General features: G+C 36.8%; 1 protein-coding gene across 8 annotated transcripts in view; it reads right to left on the minus strand.

Moving 5' to 3' along the window:
* The window catches only part of LOC125351882 (LIM domain containing preferred translocation partner in lipoma), a 645,466-nt gene that overhangs the window by 104,227 nt on the left and 524,181 nt on the right, over positions 1–17,058 (minus strand). For all 8 annotated transcript variants that reach the window (XM_048346968.1, XM_048346963.1, XM_048346966.1 and 5 more), the window contains one exon: positions 6,439–6,608. In XM_048346968.1, the coding sequence (XP_048202925.1) occupies positions 6,439–6,608 (170 nt within the window). The remainder of the gene's footprint in view (positions 1–6,438; positions 6,609–17,058) is intronic.

A 17,058-nucleotide genomic window follows, 5' to 3' on the forward strand; every position in this document is an offset into this window, starting at 1 on the left:
ATGCCACAAAAGAAAATTGCTTTGTAAAAGTTAAAGCACTAGCACAAATGTGATTGGCTTTATTTTCAATTCTAAACAAAAGAGTTTTTACCTAATAACTGCAGACAATTTAGGGAGAACATGTAAACTCCTATGAAGAGATATATGGCTTTTCATTGGCAGTTCTGTAACATTGCAAGGCATGGTTTGTACAGATAGTTATCAATTAAAATCTTGGAAATGGAAAGTTCTAATTATGGTTGGCTTTAGATATGACAGTGATTTGCACACACTATTTCTGTGTCTTTAGAAAGTTGAGCACTTGTTGTAGGGTGAGATCATACACCCAGGAATAAGGAGCAAGTTATAAGCACTGAACTTCATCTTCATTTTCATCTTCTGCTATAAAAAAAAAAATCAAAGCTGCCTTTAGCAAATGGGACTAATAATCTCCCCTTTGTCTACCACAAGGTTCTAATAGGTATAACTAAACAATAATAGATGGCTCAGTTTCAATAAATGGAAGAGATAACTTCCCAGAAGTTCAAAGGGTAAAAATCTATAATAGAGCTTACATTTTTACTTTGTTTTTCTTTGGAGAGAGTTAATGAGATGAGGACAAAACATTAAAAAGAAATTGTGTTTGTATTGTGTGTGTGTGTGTGTGTGTGTGTGTGTGTGTGTGTGTGTGTAGATATAGGGACCAGAGGGGGAATATGACTTGAAGAGCAGAGAATGAACAATTAAGAGAAGGAATAAAGTAGAAGACTGGCTGCTGGAGCCTCTAATCCCATCTTCTCAGGAGGTTGAAATCTGAAGATCCTAGTTCCAAGTCTGACCAGTCTATGCAGAAAAGTTCATGAAACTCTTGTCTCCAATTAACTACCCCAAATACCAAAAGAGGGGCTGTGGCTCACATGGTAGAGCAGAAAAGTTAAGGGACAGTACCCAGGCCCTGAGTTCAAGCCTGAGCACTGGAACCAAAAAAGACAAACAAACAAATAAACAAAACACAAACCTCATAGAAAATATTATAATTAAACAAAGAGAAAGAGGAGAGAGGGGAAGAGAGGCAGATGGAGAGACAGACAGAGACAGAAACAGACAAAGAGAAGGAAGTTCATGAGAGATTTTTCTGTTTCACAAAACTCTTGGTTCCTTTTCCAATACCCACATAAGGCTCTGACTATAACTGCTTTAAAAATATCTTATTAGGAGAACTTGAGTATATAGAAGAACAAGTTTCCTGCAGAGGTACAAAAGCCTAGCTCTTAATGGAGGTTGAAGAGTTAGACTGTTTTAGCTGTAGTCATTTAGTGCGGTTAGGAAGCAATGGCTGCTAGTGCATCAGTCATTAATGTGCCAAGTTCAGGTACTTTAAAATGTTTAGTCTCCTGTGGAGTTGGCTCTCTGTTTCCAGAGGTCCTTTAGGCCCTGGGATTTCAACTTGAATAAAAACCTCTGTACCAACTTCCACTGTTGTTAAGTCTGGACTTGGATCTCATCCACTCTGCATAAGAGGTTTAGTGAGGAACCCTTGCCTACTGTTTTCTAAACAGACTTGTGCTGAGAATTTCTGATGTGCTGTGTCCCCAGATCCAGCCTCCTTGGCAAGGATGAGAAGAAAACAACCATTTCTTTTGTTAAATCTGAACTAGGAGAGAGCTTTTCTCATTAGGAGGAGAGGGACACACTGGCAGAAGGTGCTGCTGTTGCTTTTCATATGCAGAATAAAAAAAAAATCACCTGAAGAAAATCAAGGACCTCTTCTCATATCTGTCTTAACTCCTATGAAGTTCACTTATTTCAATATTTTATAGCAGCTGTAGCCAGGACACTGCCCTAAACTTAAAATCCTTTTTGTACTGTATTACACTTAATACTGAAGAAATAAAACCATGAATATAACTAATCACATTACGCCTTTGCACTAGTAAATGTTTGCATGCCATACAGAATATCACACTGGTCTCTTCAGTGTTTCTTACTGAAGGTAAGAAATTATTATCCTCCTTTAATAAATGTTAGCATTGAGTTATCACAAGTTAAATGACTTGTAAGCATATGTTCCCATTTTAACCCTATTCTAACCTTTTTTTAAAACTGGTTTTATTATCAGTTCAAAATTAAAAAATAAAAGATTTATCTAAGGATATATTGAGAGAACTAGAATTAGGACAAATATATTTGATTTATATTAGTTTATTACTCAAGGAATTTTTGTGCATGTACTTTTAATTCGTTCATTTATTCAAAGCTATAGGAACACTCAAAACTAAGTCTTTAATATATCTACCAAAACAGAAAAGAAAACCTCAGTAGGCACTGCCAAAAAGTATGTAATTAAATAATAACTATAACATAGTATACTTATTAAATTAGTTCAAAATAATAGAAAAACATCTCTAATTAGGGAGATCATGCTGTTTAATACATGAGGTATACAATTAAGTATAACTCATTATTGGTAATAGTTCTGTAGTCTGGGGACATCTTTCAAGTAAAATGTAGCAAGGTGCCAAATGTGGGACCTGGGATCAAAATAATTGGGAAGGGAAGTCAGGAGGATCATGAATTTGAAGACAGCTAGGGTAACTAGCAAGACTCTGTCACCTGCCCCATCCCCAAATTAAAAACTCCAAACCTCAAAACATCAGCAAAACAAATAAAACAAGGTAATGCAAACATCCTCCAAATTATGTTATTCTTGACTTGATAATGGTCAAAAATATTTTAAGAAAGCAATTCCAAAATTAATTATGTATATTCAGTTTTCTATAACAATACTATTTATAATGCTAAAAGACTATAGTATACCTAATACCCTGACAAATGGTTTTAAAATGTAGAAAGTAAACATAATGTAATCCTAGATAGACAAAAAAGTTAAAAGTCAAGGATTATTACATATCAAAACCTATAGGCATATTTGTATTAGGTTAACAGATGCACAACAGAAAACACATATGTAAAGAAAATTTAAATGATATAGTGAATTAATTAGGCTAGACACCATCACTTGGACACAAAGATTAAGAATTTTTTTAAATGTGAGAATAATTAGAATTTATTAATCATTAAAAGGAATCTGAGTTGAGCTCTGCATCTTATCTCCAAAATATGTAAATACTTAATTTAAATAAGTATGATTTTAAATTTGTCAGTAACCAGTATAGGAAGAAACAAATTTAATTTTATTAGGTTGGTCTGTTTCTGGGACTGAGATATAACTGGTCCACACACAAAACCAACCAAGCCACTATGCTCATTCCACCAATGAGATAAAAAGAATAGAATAAAAGATAAAGCGTCTATGATGCTAAAGGACTGAGGTTTCTTTGCTTTGTGCAGGATCTTTCAGACATTGCTTTCAAGTACTAATTATCTTTCTTAGTAAAAGGTAGTTAGCTGAATCACATAGGCAATGGTTCTTGTTCTAGGGCTTTTGGTTCTGAGAAAGACATATAAAGCTCTATGACTATCAACACAAAGTCTTATTTTATTTTATTCTTCTTACTTCCCAATCATCTTACACAGCCCTTCTCTGTGTGTAGCTTATTGGACTTAGGAAATTCTAGGAGAAAAACTGAAGTGCTAACACCATCCGAAACCATGTGTTGAACTCTAGAATGGATACTGAACAAGGTTCTTTGAGTAAAGCATAACTGAATTCTGATAAATTAAATTACATTTTAGAGTTGCCATGGATAGAGCTCTTAAGAAGCTCTTCATTAAATGGTCTTAAGAGGACAAGTAAAAACAGATGGTTAAGAATGTCTATTACTGAATTTACCAAGCAGGTAGTTTCCCAGGCTATAAAGCCTACAGGAGCACAGGACCAAGGGAGAGGGGTTGACACCTTGAAGAATCAGAGGTTTCATGCTTGCAATGGAGATTGAGATCTAAGTTGACACACTGTACAAATCCATGGCTATGGTCATATTAGACTTTTCTTAGTTGTATTATATATCAGAAAGACAAGCAATGAATCAAACAATGGCAGAGGGATATAACTAGAGATAAATTACTTCCTGAAAGCCCAGCAAACCTCATTGTACATATAAAGTATTCTCACTCAGAATAGTAAATAAGCCCAAACATCTTATTAAAATTAATCTCAGATGAACACTACTGTGTTATAAGCAGGCCAAATGTGCACTACAAAGATTGCTTCATCTTCAGGAATGTTTGGGGGAAAATACTACAGTCTTCCTCATTATATAGATTGGGAAATCAAGACTTGGAAAGATCTAGCAATTTCCCAAAGAGACAAAAGCATTAAGTGATAGAACCCAATGCAAATCTATATTCTCTATGTATTGTTATAGTGTTTCTGATACTTGTATTCATGATTTCTGGTTCACAAGGGATAAAAAGAATAGCCATAGAAAGCTGTGCAAAACTTATCTAAAGTAGCTATTAAAATAGTAATCACTCAGTATAAGAACCTCTATGTCACTATGGGCTCTGTTAATGTCACTGTCAGAACTCAGAACAGGAAATAATTTTATGATGATTGTCTTATCCAAGTCATTGTGAATACATACTCTGTTTAAAGAGGATGAAGATACTATAGAATGCATTTGTTTTTAGTTTTCAAGAAAAATTTCCAAAGATCATTTTTGAAATATTTTATGACTTATAGCAAGCTTTTGCTTACTGGACTTTTTCTGCTTCCAGATCAACTGGACATTATTGCATTTATCTTTATATCTTAAACAAATGAAACTATGGAGAATTTGTGTAAGATAAAGGATTAGAAGAATGAAAAAGTGAATCAAGCCCTGGCTGTGACATTTATGACAGGGCATAAGAAGACAATTTTCTCAATACTTCTGTATCCTCACTTCTAAAGATAGAAGCTATGTAAATCTTAAGATATTTTATTTTAAAATTTCTTTTCCAGCTTTAGTAATGTATGCATGATAGAGATTCTGCATGTGTTTCAACTGCCTTTGGGAAAGTAATAAAATAAAATTGAACTTAAGAGCTGCAAGCGCTATTGCATCCTACAAAATCTTAATCTTGAAGAATTTATATTGTGTTGAGTGTGTGAATGTGTGTGTGTGTGTGTGTGTGTGTGTGTGTGTGTATGTACACCTGTGCATATGCTTACCAGGCCAGGGGTTTGAATTCAGAACCTGGGCACTGTGGCTGAGCTTTCATGCTCAAGGCTAGTACTCTACCACTTAAGTCACAGCTCCACTTCCAGCTTTTCTGGTGAATTGGAGATAAGAGTCTCAAGGACTTTCCTGCCTAGGCTGGCTTTGAAAAAAGATACTCAGATCTCATCCTTCTGAGCAGCTAGGATTACAGGGTGAGCCACTGGTGTATGGCTAATCCTGAAGAACCTTTATGTTGGCACACTTCGGCATGGCAATCAAAGTATGATTGTTCTGTGGATCTGCAAAAAAACTACTACTTTTCCCACAATTACATGTCAAATGGATCATGAAAAAAGAGAGGAAATTTACATTATTAGATTCTTTAAAAAGTTAGTTTATTCATTAAAGCACTCTAGCAGAAGACATTATAATAGATTAAGTAGTTCTACAAAAAGTGAAGATGATTTGACTGAGTATATTTAGTTACACTGCTGTTACTGAAATAAAGCTGTGTTCTTTCTTAAAAAAGAAAACAATTATTAGCTCAGTCAGCATTACTACTAATTCCCCTTAAGGTGCTCAATAAAAAGAGTTCCTCTGTAACACTGAAAGCCTACTGGATATTGGGGGTAGGAATCTTTTGGGGGCTAGATTAAAAAGTCCACAAGTCCAAACATTGGTAGCTCACGCCTGCAATCCCAGCTACTTAGGAAGCCGAGATCTGAGGATTGCAGTTCGAAGCCAGCCCAGGAAGGAAAGTCTCTGATACTTTTATCTCCAATAAACTACTAAAAAAAAAAAAAAAGCTGGAAGTGGCGCTATGGCTCAAATGGTAAAGCACTAGCCTTGAGCACAAAGAAGCTCAGGGACAGCGCCCAGGCCCAGAGTTCAAGCCATAGGACTGTCAAAATAAAAAAAATTAAAAAAGGAAAAAAAAGTCCAGAAGTTTAGAAGAAGAACGACAATCCCAGAGATCTGTGAAGTTACCCCTAAAAGAACTGGAATTTCAAATGCAGGGTGAGAGTTAATAATAAGATGTGTGATTCCATCACTTGTGAAGGCTCCTAAGGCTCCAGGAGGAACAAGCTTGTTTGCACACACATGCTTGAGGACCACAGGCTCATGATCCTACCAGCAGACCACGAATCCAACGGCACCCCCACCCTAATGCAGTCTTTTGACCACATTGAACGAAGAATATAGGAGTAGCGTGGATGGTATGTCCATTTACACATGAGCACATATTATAAAGTCTAGAAAAGAATTACAATACGATAGCTGCATTCTATCAGTAGGGCTTAGCAGTTAGCCATGGAAGACAAAGCAGGTAAAGACCAAAAGTGGAAGAACTCACAATGTAGCAGGGCTCACAGTAGGCCTTCTTCTCCACAGCATAGAAGGGCTGACCTCGGAGCTTGTTGTTGCAGATGATACAGGTGAAACAATCCACATGGAAGACCTGGTCCATTGCAGTGCATCCTGTACCTTCCCCGACCACATTTTCCCCACAGCGAGCACAGCGGCCTGCAAGAGAAGAGATTATTACAAATCATGCACTTCCTGGGTCTTTCTTTTTCTTTTTTCTTCCCTTTCCTTCTTTCTTTTGTTCTTTCTTTCCTTTCTCTGCCAGCACAGGATCTGGAACTTAATACTCTCTTAGTCTTTTTGCTCAAGGCTGGTGCTCTACTGCTTGAACCACAATCCACTTTTGACTCTTTTCTGGTTAATTGTACCTATAAGTCTCATGGACTTTCCTGCCTGGGCTAGCTTCAAACCATGATTCTCATATCTCAGTCTCCTGAGTAGCTAGGATTACAGGTGTAAGTCATCAGTACCTGGCTGGCTCTTGGAAGCTTCTAAAGAAGCCAATGTGAAAAAAAAATTAAGCCAATGTGAAGATATTAGTAATATGCTTCTAATTTTACAAGTTTAAGAGAAGCATAATTCAAAATGATGGGGAAAAAATGTCACAATCTACAGAATAACCCAAGAAAGTCTTTCTCCCTGGAGAGGCTAGACCTCCAGTGAGAATGTGAAGAATCTGGGTATGAACTCAAACTTCAATTTGTCTCACAAAAGCTTTGGTTGTCAAACCTCTGCAGTCAGCCCTGTGACTGGCAGATCACAAAGTAGTCAGTCTCTTCTTTTCAGAGAACTCTGCTAAATACGAATCTCTCACATGAGACCTAGGATGCATCGTCCTTATTCTAACAGCTACATATTACTTACAGTTCTGTTTTCTGGGGCTCATGAAACAATTCTCTTATTTTGGACTTGATGCCCTCTAGTAAACTCATATTTCAGTGAGTGCTGCTTCTCATTCTGTTCTTTAGCTTGAGTTTCCCTAGATCTTGCAATGGTCTCTCATGCTGTGACGCTAATAGTACTCCTGGCCTGGCCCTGGTTGTCACTGTCTACCCAGTGTTCTGCAAAGCTAAAGCATTCTTAAATTGACTGAATTTGGATATGGACATCAAGTTAGGTAAAATAAATAAACACATTAAGTTTTAAATACTAATAAATCATAACTTACGACATGAATTTAGGATTGTACAGAGTTCAGTAGTATAGTACCTGACAGCACACACAAGACACTGAGATTCCCAGTACCTAAAACACACAAACCAAAAAAACCATAGAAAGACACAAATTTACACCAGTGAGAGTTACTATACTAGCTGCAATCTGTACCTCTATCTGGTTTCATCATGGAATTATTTTTGTTGTTGGTGGTGGTTGTGGGGCTTGTACTTAGGGCCTGGACACTCTTCATAAGCTTTTGTGCTGAAAGCTAGCACTCTATTGAGTCCCAGCTCCACTTCTTGTTTTCTGGTAGTTAATTGGAGATAAGAGTGTCATGGCCTTTCTTGACTAGGCTGGCTTTGAATCACAATCTTCAGATCTCACTGTAGGTAGGATTACAGGTATGAAGCACTGGCACTGGCTCCACCATGGAATTCTTGAGGTAGCAGACAGGTCATACCAGACAAATGGAGATCATTGGGTATGTCAGCATGAAATTGCAAGTTTTTGGACATAAATTATTGTAAAGCCAGTGATTTTAAGATGTCAGACATTTTTCTTGGAACTCTCTGTTTAGAAACTAATTTCAAATATATTACAAGTTATATTTAGAAAGGAAACGGAGTCACAAAAATGGTTAGCTAAACTTAAACCCAAGCAGGTTAGCTTCAGTGTCTGTGTTGTTAACCACTGTGCACAGCCACCTCTCCTGGTGTGTGTGCATCAAGATCTGACATTCTGGAACACTGTGGACCGACTTCGCATAGAGGCTCCTTTCAGCACTCCATCACACTAGATTGACAACCACTTCACACACAGAACTGGGAGGATTAAATATTTCAACTTGGGAGAGAAGAGTGAATATATTTCTAAACCTCTCTGGGCTGTATTTGGCTGTGGGAAGTATTTCTTTATATTCTGTTGCAGGATTGGAATGTGTCTTTTAAATAAGACTCAAAATTATTCAATCATTTAATTGTGAGTGTGTGTGTGTGTGTGTGTGTGTGTGTGTGTGTGTGTGTTGTTTCTAGGACTTAAACTTAAACTCAGGTCCTTGCTCTCTTACTTTCATTTGCTCAAGGTTAGGGCACTCTACTACTTGAGCTATAACTAGTTCTGGATTTTTGCTGGTTAATTGAAGATAAGGGACTTTCAGATTTGTCGCCTAGGATGGCTCTGAACTTTGAGCCTCACATCTCAGCTTCTTGAATACTAGTTAGGATTAAAGGTGTGACCCACCAGTACCCAGCTCTACAGTTAATATTAAACAAATATTATATTCTTGACACTTTATATTTTTGTATAGTATTTACAAAATAAACTTGACAGATGGGTTTAAAAAGTTCTATCCTAGAAAAATTATACCTATTTCTATTAGTAAATATAAATTCAGAAGGCTTTAAAATTCCTATATTTTCATTTCTTATATTAAGGAGATCATTTTATATAATGGTATTGTGATTATTATAGAAAGAAAACTCAAAACCTTAATTGTTTCACAAGAAAGTTAACTATGCTATGTTTGCAAATGATGCCTAAAATTCAGAGCATTTCCTGCCATTTGGAAAACATACTGGACATTAACACAAAGGAACCCTTAATCCACGTGAATGCTAATAAGAAAATACTAGAATCTTGTGGAAATGTTAACTTTGCGTAGTATAGTTGCTAAATAGAAGTCAGTGAAATTATTTTTCTCTATTACTCATGTCCTTTTCCTAGTACATTTGCCCCTTACTGGGCAATCTGTTGATCACATATTGAAAACAAATAATTCTAGCTGAGTAGAAAATCGACTATTGATCAGCATGGTCTCTTCAGTGGCTATAGGTGGCATTTAAAAAATCTAGCTCACAAATGCTCAAAGTAAAATATTCCAAGAGTTGGAGCCTACTTGGTTTATGGATAGTTTGATATGATAGCTATCTATGAGTATCTAGGAGGAAACTTTTATCAGTGATGTAAAGGCAAAGTTCAGGCGGGAGAGATAACCTTTGAATGTTCAGTGTACTCAACAGACAGTCCACTGTCTACTCTGAGCATTGTCACAGTTTGCTTCTGGATAGCATTACAAATGGATTAAGCACTGTCAGTGCCTTTTATAACTGTGAGACGACATACCTCCAACAATCACATGAAAAGAATATATGGCACATCACAGTTATGGAAATAGGCAAGGAAAATCACTTCTGAGGGGGTTGGTAACCGTTTTATGGAGAAATAAACATTTGAATTTGACATTTTCCTGATGGAATTTGACAGGTGGGGACAGAAGAGAGAGAGAGAAAAATAATAACAAAAAACCTCTATGTTTTCCAAAGAAGGAATGAGTGTCTGTGGTTTACTGGATTCAAAAATACTTCTGTACCTGGGGATGAGACAATCAAGTTTTGTCTTCTTGGTCTATGACAGCAGATGGACTGTAGTTGTAAAAACAACCTTCTTCATTATGCTTGAAGAATATTCTCTCAGAGTGGGTCAAGCAAAAATGTTGGACCCAAACGTGACCAGCTCTGCCTTCTGTACTTTTCCTATTCTGGGGATAAATTGGGGACACTGGCCCTCAAGGGCAGTCAGTCTGGCACCTTAAAAATTCACAAGCTTAGAAAAAAATAAAAGAGCGAAGAACCAAAATTAAAAATAGCTCTACCCATCAGCAACACAAAAAAGGTGCCCAAATGTTCCCTTTTCACATTAACAAAAATATACAAACTAAGCCTTTTAGAGAAGCATTTGAACTGCAAAGGAAGCTATTCAAGCACGCAGAGAATCCCTGCCTCTAGAGGCACTTGCACTACACTTTATTAAAAAAAAGCACACTACAAACTTAATGCCCATTTCTTAGACAAGTGTCTTGGCAGTTTAAACAAGAAAAGCCAGAGGAATGATGCCAAGCTTCAAGGCATCAGAATATGAAGGAAACCCAGTTGATCTGGGTGTAGTGAGAAGCCGGAGCTTCGATTCAGGCATGACGTGAAGAATGCCTTCATGATGCTCATCACAAGAAATCAAAAGAACCAAGGACAGAGGCCCAGAGAGCCTGCCAATTTTGTCCAAGAATGAAGTTTCATAAAAACATCCACATCTGAACCATGCTTATCCATTAGTGTGTGTGTTTATACAGTTTTACCTTGTCTGTGGCACACTGTGGTTCTTCCCACCCTTCTTCTGTTTCCTACCTTCAGTAATCGTGCCATTATTTCTAAAGCACTGGCTTTATATCATCATGCTTACTAGTAAATCAGGTTTCTTTATTCCTTGGCCTGTAATAGCTTCCTCATTGCTCACATAGCTCCGGTTTGCTTATTCTTCTTACAAATGGAAAGGTTTTAGGGAGGTTTTAAGAATTGAGCTGAATTTGCAAGGCTGGAGAAAAAAAAATACTTAAAATTGTTTTAGAGCAGAACCACCCTAGCAAAACCAACAGACGAAACTAGGATGGTAAAGCAGTAGAATACGAATGTATGTATGTATGTATGTATGTATGTATGTATGTATATATGTATGTATGTATGTATATATGTATGTATGTTGGTTCTGGGGCTTGAATTCATGGCCTGACCAACTGTCCGACTATTTTTGCTCAAAGCTAGCACTTTACTCAAGAGCCACAGCTCCACTTCTGCCCCCCCCCCAGCTTTTTTTCTTTTCAGTGGTTAATTGGAGAGAAGACACTTCAGTCTCCTAAGTAGCTAGAATTATAGATTGAGCTTGGAATATGAGTTCTGATGTTTACTTTTTTCTAAGTGTAGTTTGGCTTTATTTTTGTTATAATGAACAGATAAAATAAGAAATACTTTAATTCAAAAAGGTATTAAGCTAAAGTAAAACACACACACACACACACACACACACACACACACACACACAAACTCCTAGTGTTGTCAGTGAAAAAAGTTTAGAAATGGGTGAAACAAGCTGGATGATCATATAGATGAGATGAAATGAATACTGAGCCACTTATTGACAAAGGACTATTATTATTATGAATTCTGACCTGTGTATAATTCACTCAGATCCTTGTATTGCTTAGTTTAGATCTTCAAGTGAGGCGATAAATTGAAAGTGGAGTCCCACACAGAGTCCCCAAAGCAATCCTGATTTAAATATATATGCACTGTGATAGAGTGTTAACAACAACAACAACAAATCACCCTGCATTTTTCTCTGGTCCATTATTCTTATCCCAAGGTGAAGTTACCTGGCCATAGTATCAAAGGAGGAACACAATGAAGCTGAGATCAGAGCAAGGTCTGACTTCACAAGTTCATTTTCTTCAGCAGCACATGCTTTTCTATTATTAAAGATTTTATTATTTAATCATGATTCTGATGTTCTTAGCTTTGCTCAGGAGCAGGACCGACTACGACTCCCAGACAAAGAAGAGCTGGCACAGCAGCACTTCTGCAGGCCTCTAAGTATTAGGCATTTTAGAAAATATGCAAAATTGTTGACCTACTGTTAGAACAGATCTTGGGTTGACACTTCAACTGTGGCTTCCTAACAGGAAAGAAAAAACGCTGCCCCCCAACTCGCACCTCTATAATTGATATCTTTGGTATGGGTGAGGATTTTTTGAGGTCCTCTAGGTCATTTTCATCCAATAGGTTTGAAAATAATTTCTGTAATAGGTATTTTGTGTGTGTGTGTGTGTGTGTGTGTGTGTGTGTGTGTGTGTGTGTGTGTGTGTATAACAAGGTGTACTTTGTCCTGGAGAATTGGAAGTAGGCTAGGTACTCAAAAGACCCAAAAGAACAGCATCCTAGGAAAAATTAATATTGAGCTGATAAATGCAGTAATTTGGGCATCATGTTCCTTATTTCTGACCTTTACTAACATGGTAATATACATATAAGTAGCCAGAGCAACAATTTTTGACAACTTCCTTTCTCAGAAAACTACCAGCTAATACACACACAGAGCTACCTCCACCAAACATAACTGCTGTATTGCCATTTTAGTTATACTTTTAACTTTAAAATAATTTCATATATACTACTTATATGTTTATACATATATACATAAATATGCATGTATAGATCATGGGATATATCATTTTATATGTGTGTTTATATGTGCATATATATGTGTGTACATATATACATACTAGCAAGGTCATATATACGTGTGTATATATGTATGTATGTGTGCATATATATACATATATATACATATATATATATGTATATATATATGAAAATGAGAACTGTCGGTCTTGCCTTTGGTACTTAACACATGAGCAGACTAGACAGGTTTCCTGAGTTTTTTGTGCCTGAAGCTCCTTGTCTCCAAAACAAACTACTATGACTCAGTGGAGAAAACTTCGATAGGAGGTCATAGTTATTTATCCATCAGTCTGTCAATCCTTCCACAATGCTCTAGTGAATCTCCATTCTGTATCAAGTACTATAGTTACCTATCCTTAACCTCTGTAAAACAAAACAAAACAAAACAAAACCACAAAAAAACAGATGACATTAGTGGTACTAGCGACCTGGCTATGAAGCTCAGAGAATGCAACATTTATAAAATGCCCAGCACAAGTCCTACATTTTTTTTTTTTTTTTTGGCCAGTCCTGGGGCTTGGACTCAGGGCCTGAGCACTGTCCCTGGCTTCTTCTTGCTCAAGGCTAGCACTCTGCCACTTGAGCCACAGCACCACTTCTGGCCATTTTCTGTATATGTGGTGCTGGGGAATCGAACCCAGGGCCTCATGTATGTGAGGCAAGCACTCTTGCCACTAGGCCATATCCCCAGCCCAAGTCCTACATTTTTCTCCTTCCAACTGTAGGAAAAAAAGAGGTACTCTTCAAAAGTGAAGCGGTCATAACAAGTTGGACTGAAAAGATACATGCTTTGGGCCACTGCCTAGGGATAATAGTCAAAGTGTCAATCACAGAGCTAAGTCTCTGACTCAATTATATAAGATAGTTATCAATATTTCATGAAGAGACTCTAGGACTAAACTTTCAAACCCAAATTTACCAAAACGAATGGATCCCAGAATGATTGGGACAGTCAGTATCTACTCAGCACTTACCAGGTGCAGGGGGTAAGTATTTAAACACCTCATTCCTATGTCAATCTCCCAACAACACTTGATATAGGCCCTATCATTTCCTCATCATAGAGGGTTTGTAAGCCTTGTTCACAGCCTGAGATCAACATTGATGCTGAACATCAGGAGCTATGTAGCATGGCTTTAGACTATATTCACTTAACTAGTCCTCTTACTACCTTCAAAAATCCTCAATGTTCAAAATTTATTTAACCTGGCATATAGCTTACACAAAAGCTTAGAACATTCCTCAGAGGAACATAATTATCTCTTTTGGCCAAAGCAAAGATGACTCAAGTTGAATTTCTACACATGAATACTTTCAGATTCCCGCTCGTAATGCTTTATCTATTCTATATTCAACATTCATGTCATGATTGATCTGTTAACAGAATAATCGACATTGATGAATACGGTAATCACTATCCCAACATTTACTTTTGAGTTTGATATGAATTTGTTCCATTGCATGAGACATGGGAATTTGTATTAGCCTCAAATCTACTCAAGTTTGCTTCCTTGCTTTTAGCTTTTTTTTTGGTAGAAAAAAATCTTCAAATTTATTTTGGCTACTCAGCACTAATCTAATATTGAGGTGACTCAAGAAGCTGTTTCTGAATGTTCATTCTTTGTGTATCCTGAAACAGCAAAATCACACATTATATTTCTATAGTGCTTTATAAGTACTTTCTTATTCATCAATATGTCTGCTACTTCAGGAATCCTGGGCAATCCTACTTCAGGCAATCACTACAAAAACCTTCGCTTAAAAGAAAAAAAAAAGCTTATAAAGCTTAGAGAACTAGTCAAGAGTTCAAGGTGTGATTTAAGACTACTTAGAGTTATATCCAACAACAACTCAAGTAAAGGAGTGCCACACACTCTCACACACATACACACAACACAGATACACCTACCTCTTTATACAAAGGAATCAGTATTTCATTTGTAGTTTTCTCCAATGGTCATATAGTCCTTTTCATTTAAAAGAGGACTGAAAGTGACCTCCTTAAAATTCAGGTGTGGCTAAGGTGACAGAGTTCCAAGGAGCATTTGGCTCTTGAATACAGTAGTTAGGCCATAAGCGTGTGTGTCATTACAAGAGTGTATAAGGAAGCTTCGGGCAGCATTGTGCTAGCTTGTCCTCTCATCTGTTTCCATGTGAAGAGGCAGCTGCTGCAGGTGTCATCCTGGAAATACCAGCCTAACTCAAACACAGCACTTCCCTGGTCTTTTGATATTGGAAATACTAGTCTTTAGAACTTTAAGGAAATAAATATATGTTCTCCAAAAATTATAACATTTCAGGTATTCTGTAATGGCACTACAAAGCAGACTAAGACAATGTGTGACTACTAAAAAAAACCCAACAGCTTTATAGTATACCTGCCTCAGTGAAGGATATAAATTTAGACCATACACTAAAAGGAGGAAAACTCAAACGATAACAACATTAATCCTTTGGGTTTCTGACAAATGAAACTTGAGAATTGAGTTCATAAGGTTATTTCGTAATTTTCACAACTCATTTGGATATTACAATAAATGATAAATTAGACAATCGTCCTCTATTAACCAATGAGCTAACACAGGAATAATTTTGTGCATGAGTTGAAAAGTAGGTAGCAGAGCTGCAATTCAAAGTGATCTTGGAGCCAAACCATCTTATCTGCACACAAGGCAGTGACACAGATAGTCTCAACTGACACTATTTCTTAGGAAGCCAGCTAGTCTTATTTGCACTTTTTTTTTTTTTGGATTTAGTGCCCAAAGGCTCAAAGGCCACTATTAACATGACTAATACACTCCCAGAATATATAGATAATTCGGAACATATCTAAAATTACCTATTCATATACAGATACAAAACCAAGGTTAGCAGAGAGGCAGTGAATTGATTAAGGCTCCAATGCAAGCTGACAGCAGAAAGAAGATCTGAATCTAAGCCTTCTGATGTTTGGTGTGCTACCCCTTCAAGCTCCACAAAATTACTTGAGGGGTGTGTTACCTCAAATATTAATTTCTTTCCACTGCTAGGTACAGATGCCTGAATATACAGATTGTCTCCATTCATGTATATGGTAAATTATTATGGTGAGACACTGCAAAGTTGACGAGAATGACTAATAATCCAGAACAGGGTAAATTCCTTTATCATCTGAACTGATATGAACATTCTATTGCTCTCTAACACTTTGATAAGCTCTGGATTTGTACAGTTGTTGTGTTATTTTTAAAAAAATCCAAGGAATGGCATCAGAATTTGAGTTAATGGGGTCAATAAAGGAAACTCGAAGATAAAAAAGACAAGTGTTCAGTCCCTGTTTGACCATATCTGGTATAAATGGACTGTTCATACATACTAGTATAATGTTTGATATTCACTTGATGAATGTTTCCAGTTTTACTTGATTAATTTTGTTAGATGAAGTAATTTAGAAATAAGTGGTAACTCTTGGATAGAACAAGAGGATGGATCCTAGCTGGACCATTTATGTGATCTAAGTTTGGGCAAGTTACTGCATCCACTGAAGCCTTATATGCAACAGGAATACAGATCTCAGCTCTAGGTACCTCAAAATTATTACTGCAAATGCAAAGAATATCTTTCCTCTCTATCTGTATTTCTCTTTTCCATCCCCTATCTCTCTACACCCTTATATACATGCACATGTGTGCATATGTTTATATGTGTACACAGATATAAACATAAGCATGCATATATATATAATTTCTCTAAGGTATGTTGTGATAAAATAAAGTTTTGTGATGAATCTGGATATAAATAACATGTACAAAAGAGTGGGATATGCAAAATATAAGGAATTCTTCTAAGATATAGTGTGGTAAAAAATAAAGCTTGATGGTGAATCTTGATATGTCACATACACAAAAGAGTGGAATATACTACTATACCTGGAGCTTCCACTCAGCGACCACATTCTAAGGAATTGAGATGAAAAAATTCACAAAACAGAATGTAGAACTGATGGGCATAGACAGATTTGGAGGAGCTAAGTACCTTACTGACAATGTGATACCTATTCTCAGTGGGGTAGGTAGATGAATGGCATACATACTTGATATAGGATGTTATATCATCGTTCACAGGGAGAACCATGGGCTTAGAGTCTTAAGAACCTCAGGCTATTTCACTCTTGTGTTTCTATAACATCCTCTTTCCTGTGCCATCTGCATCTGATTCCCTCTGTAGCATTTGCATAGCAACACTGAGTGCTGAAGTGACGTCTAGGGAACAGTTATTAATATACGTATGTATGCACACAGTATGTGAAAGTATGCAAGATTGAAAACGATTAGTGTATTACTTTGAGGTAATACTTCCCACCGGGACTATGATCCTGGAGAAATTCCTTTCTCTACAGAAGCCTG

Source organism: Perognathus longimembris, chromosome 5, assembly GCF_023159225.1.
Source record: "Perognathus longimembris pacificus isolate PPM17 chromosome 5, ASM2315922v1, whole genome shotgun sequence".
Lineage (NCBI taxonomy): Eukaryota > Metazoa > Chordata > Mammalia > Rodentia > Heteromyidae > Perognathus > Perognathus longimembris.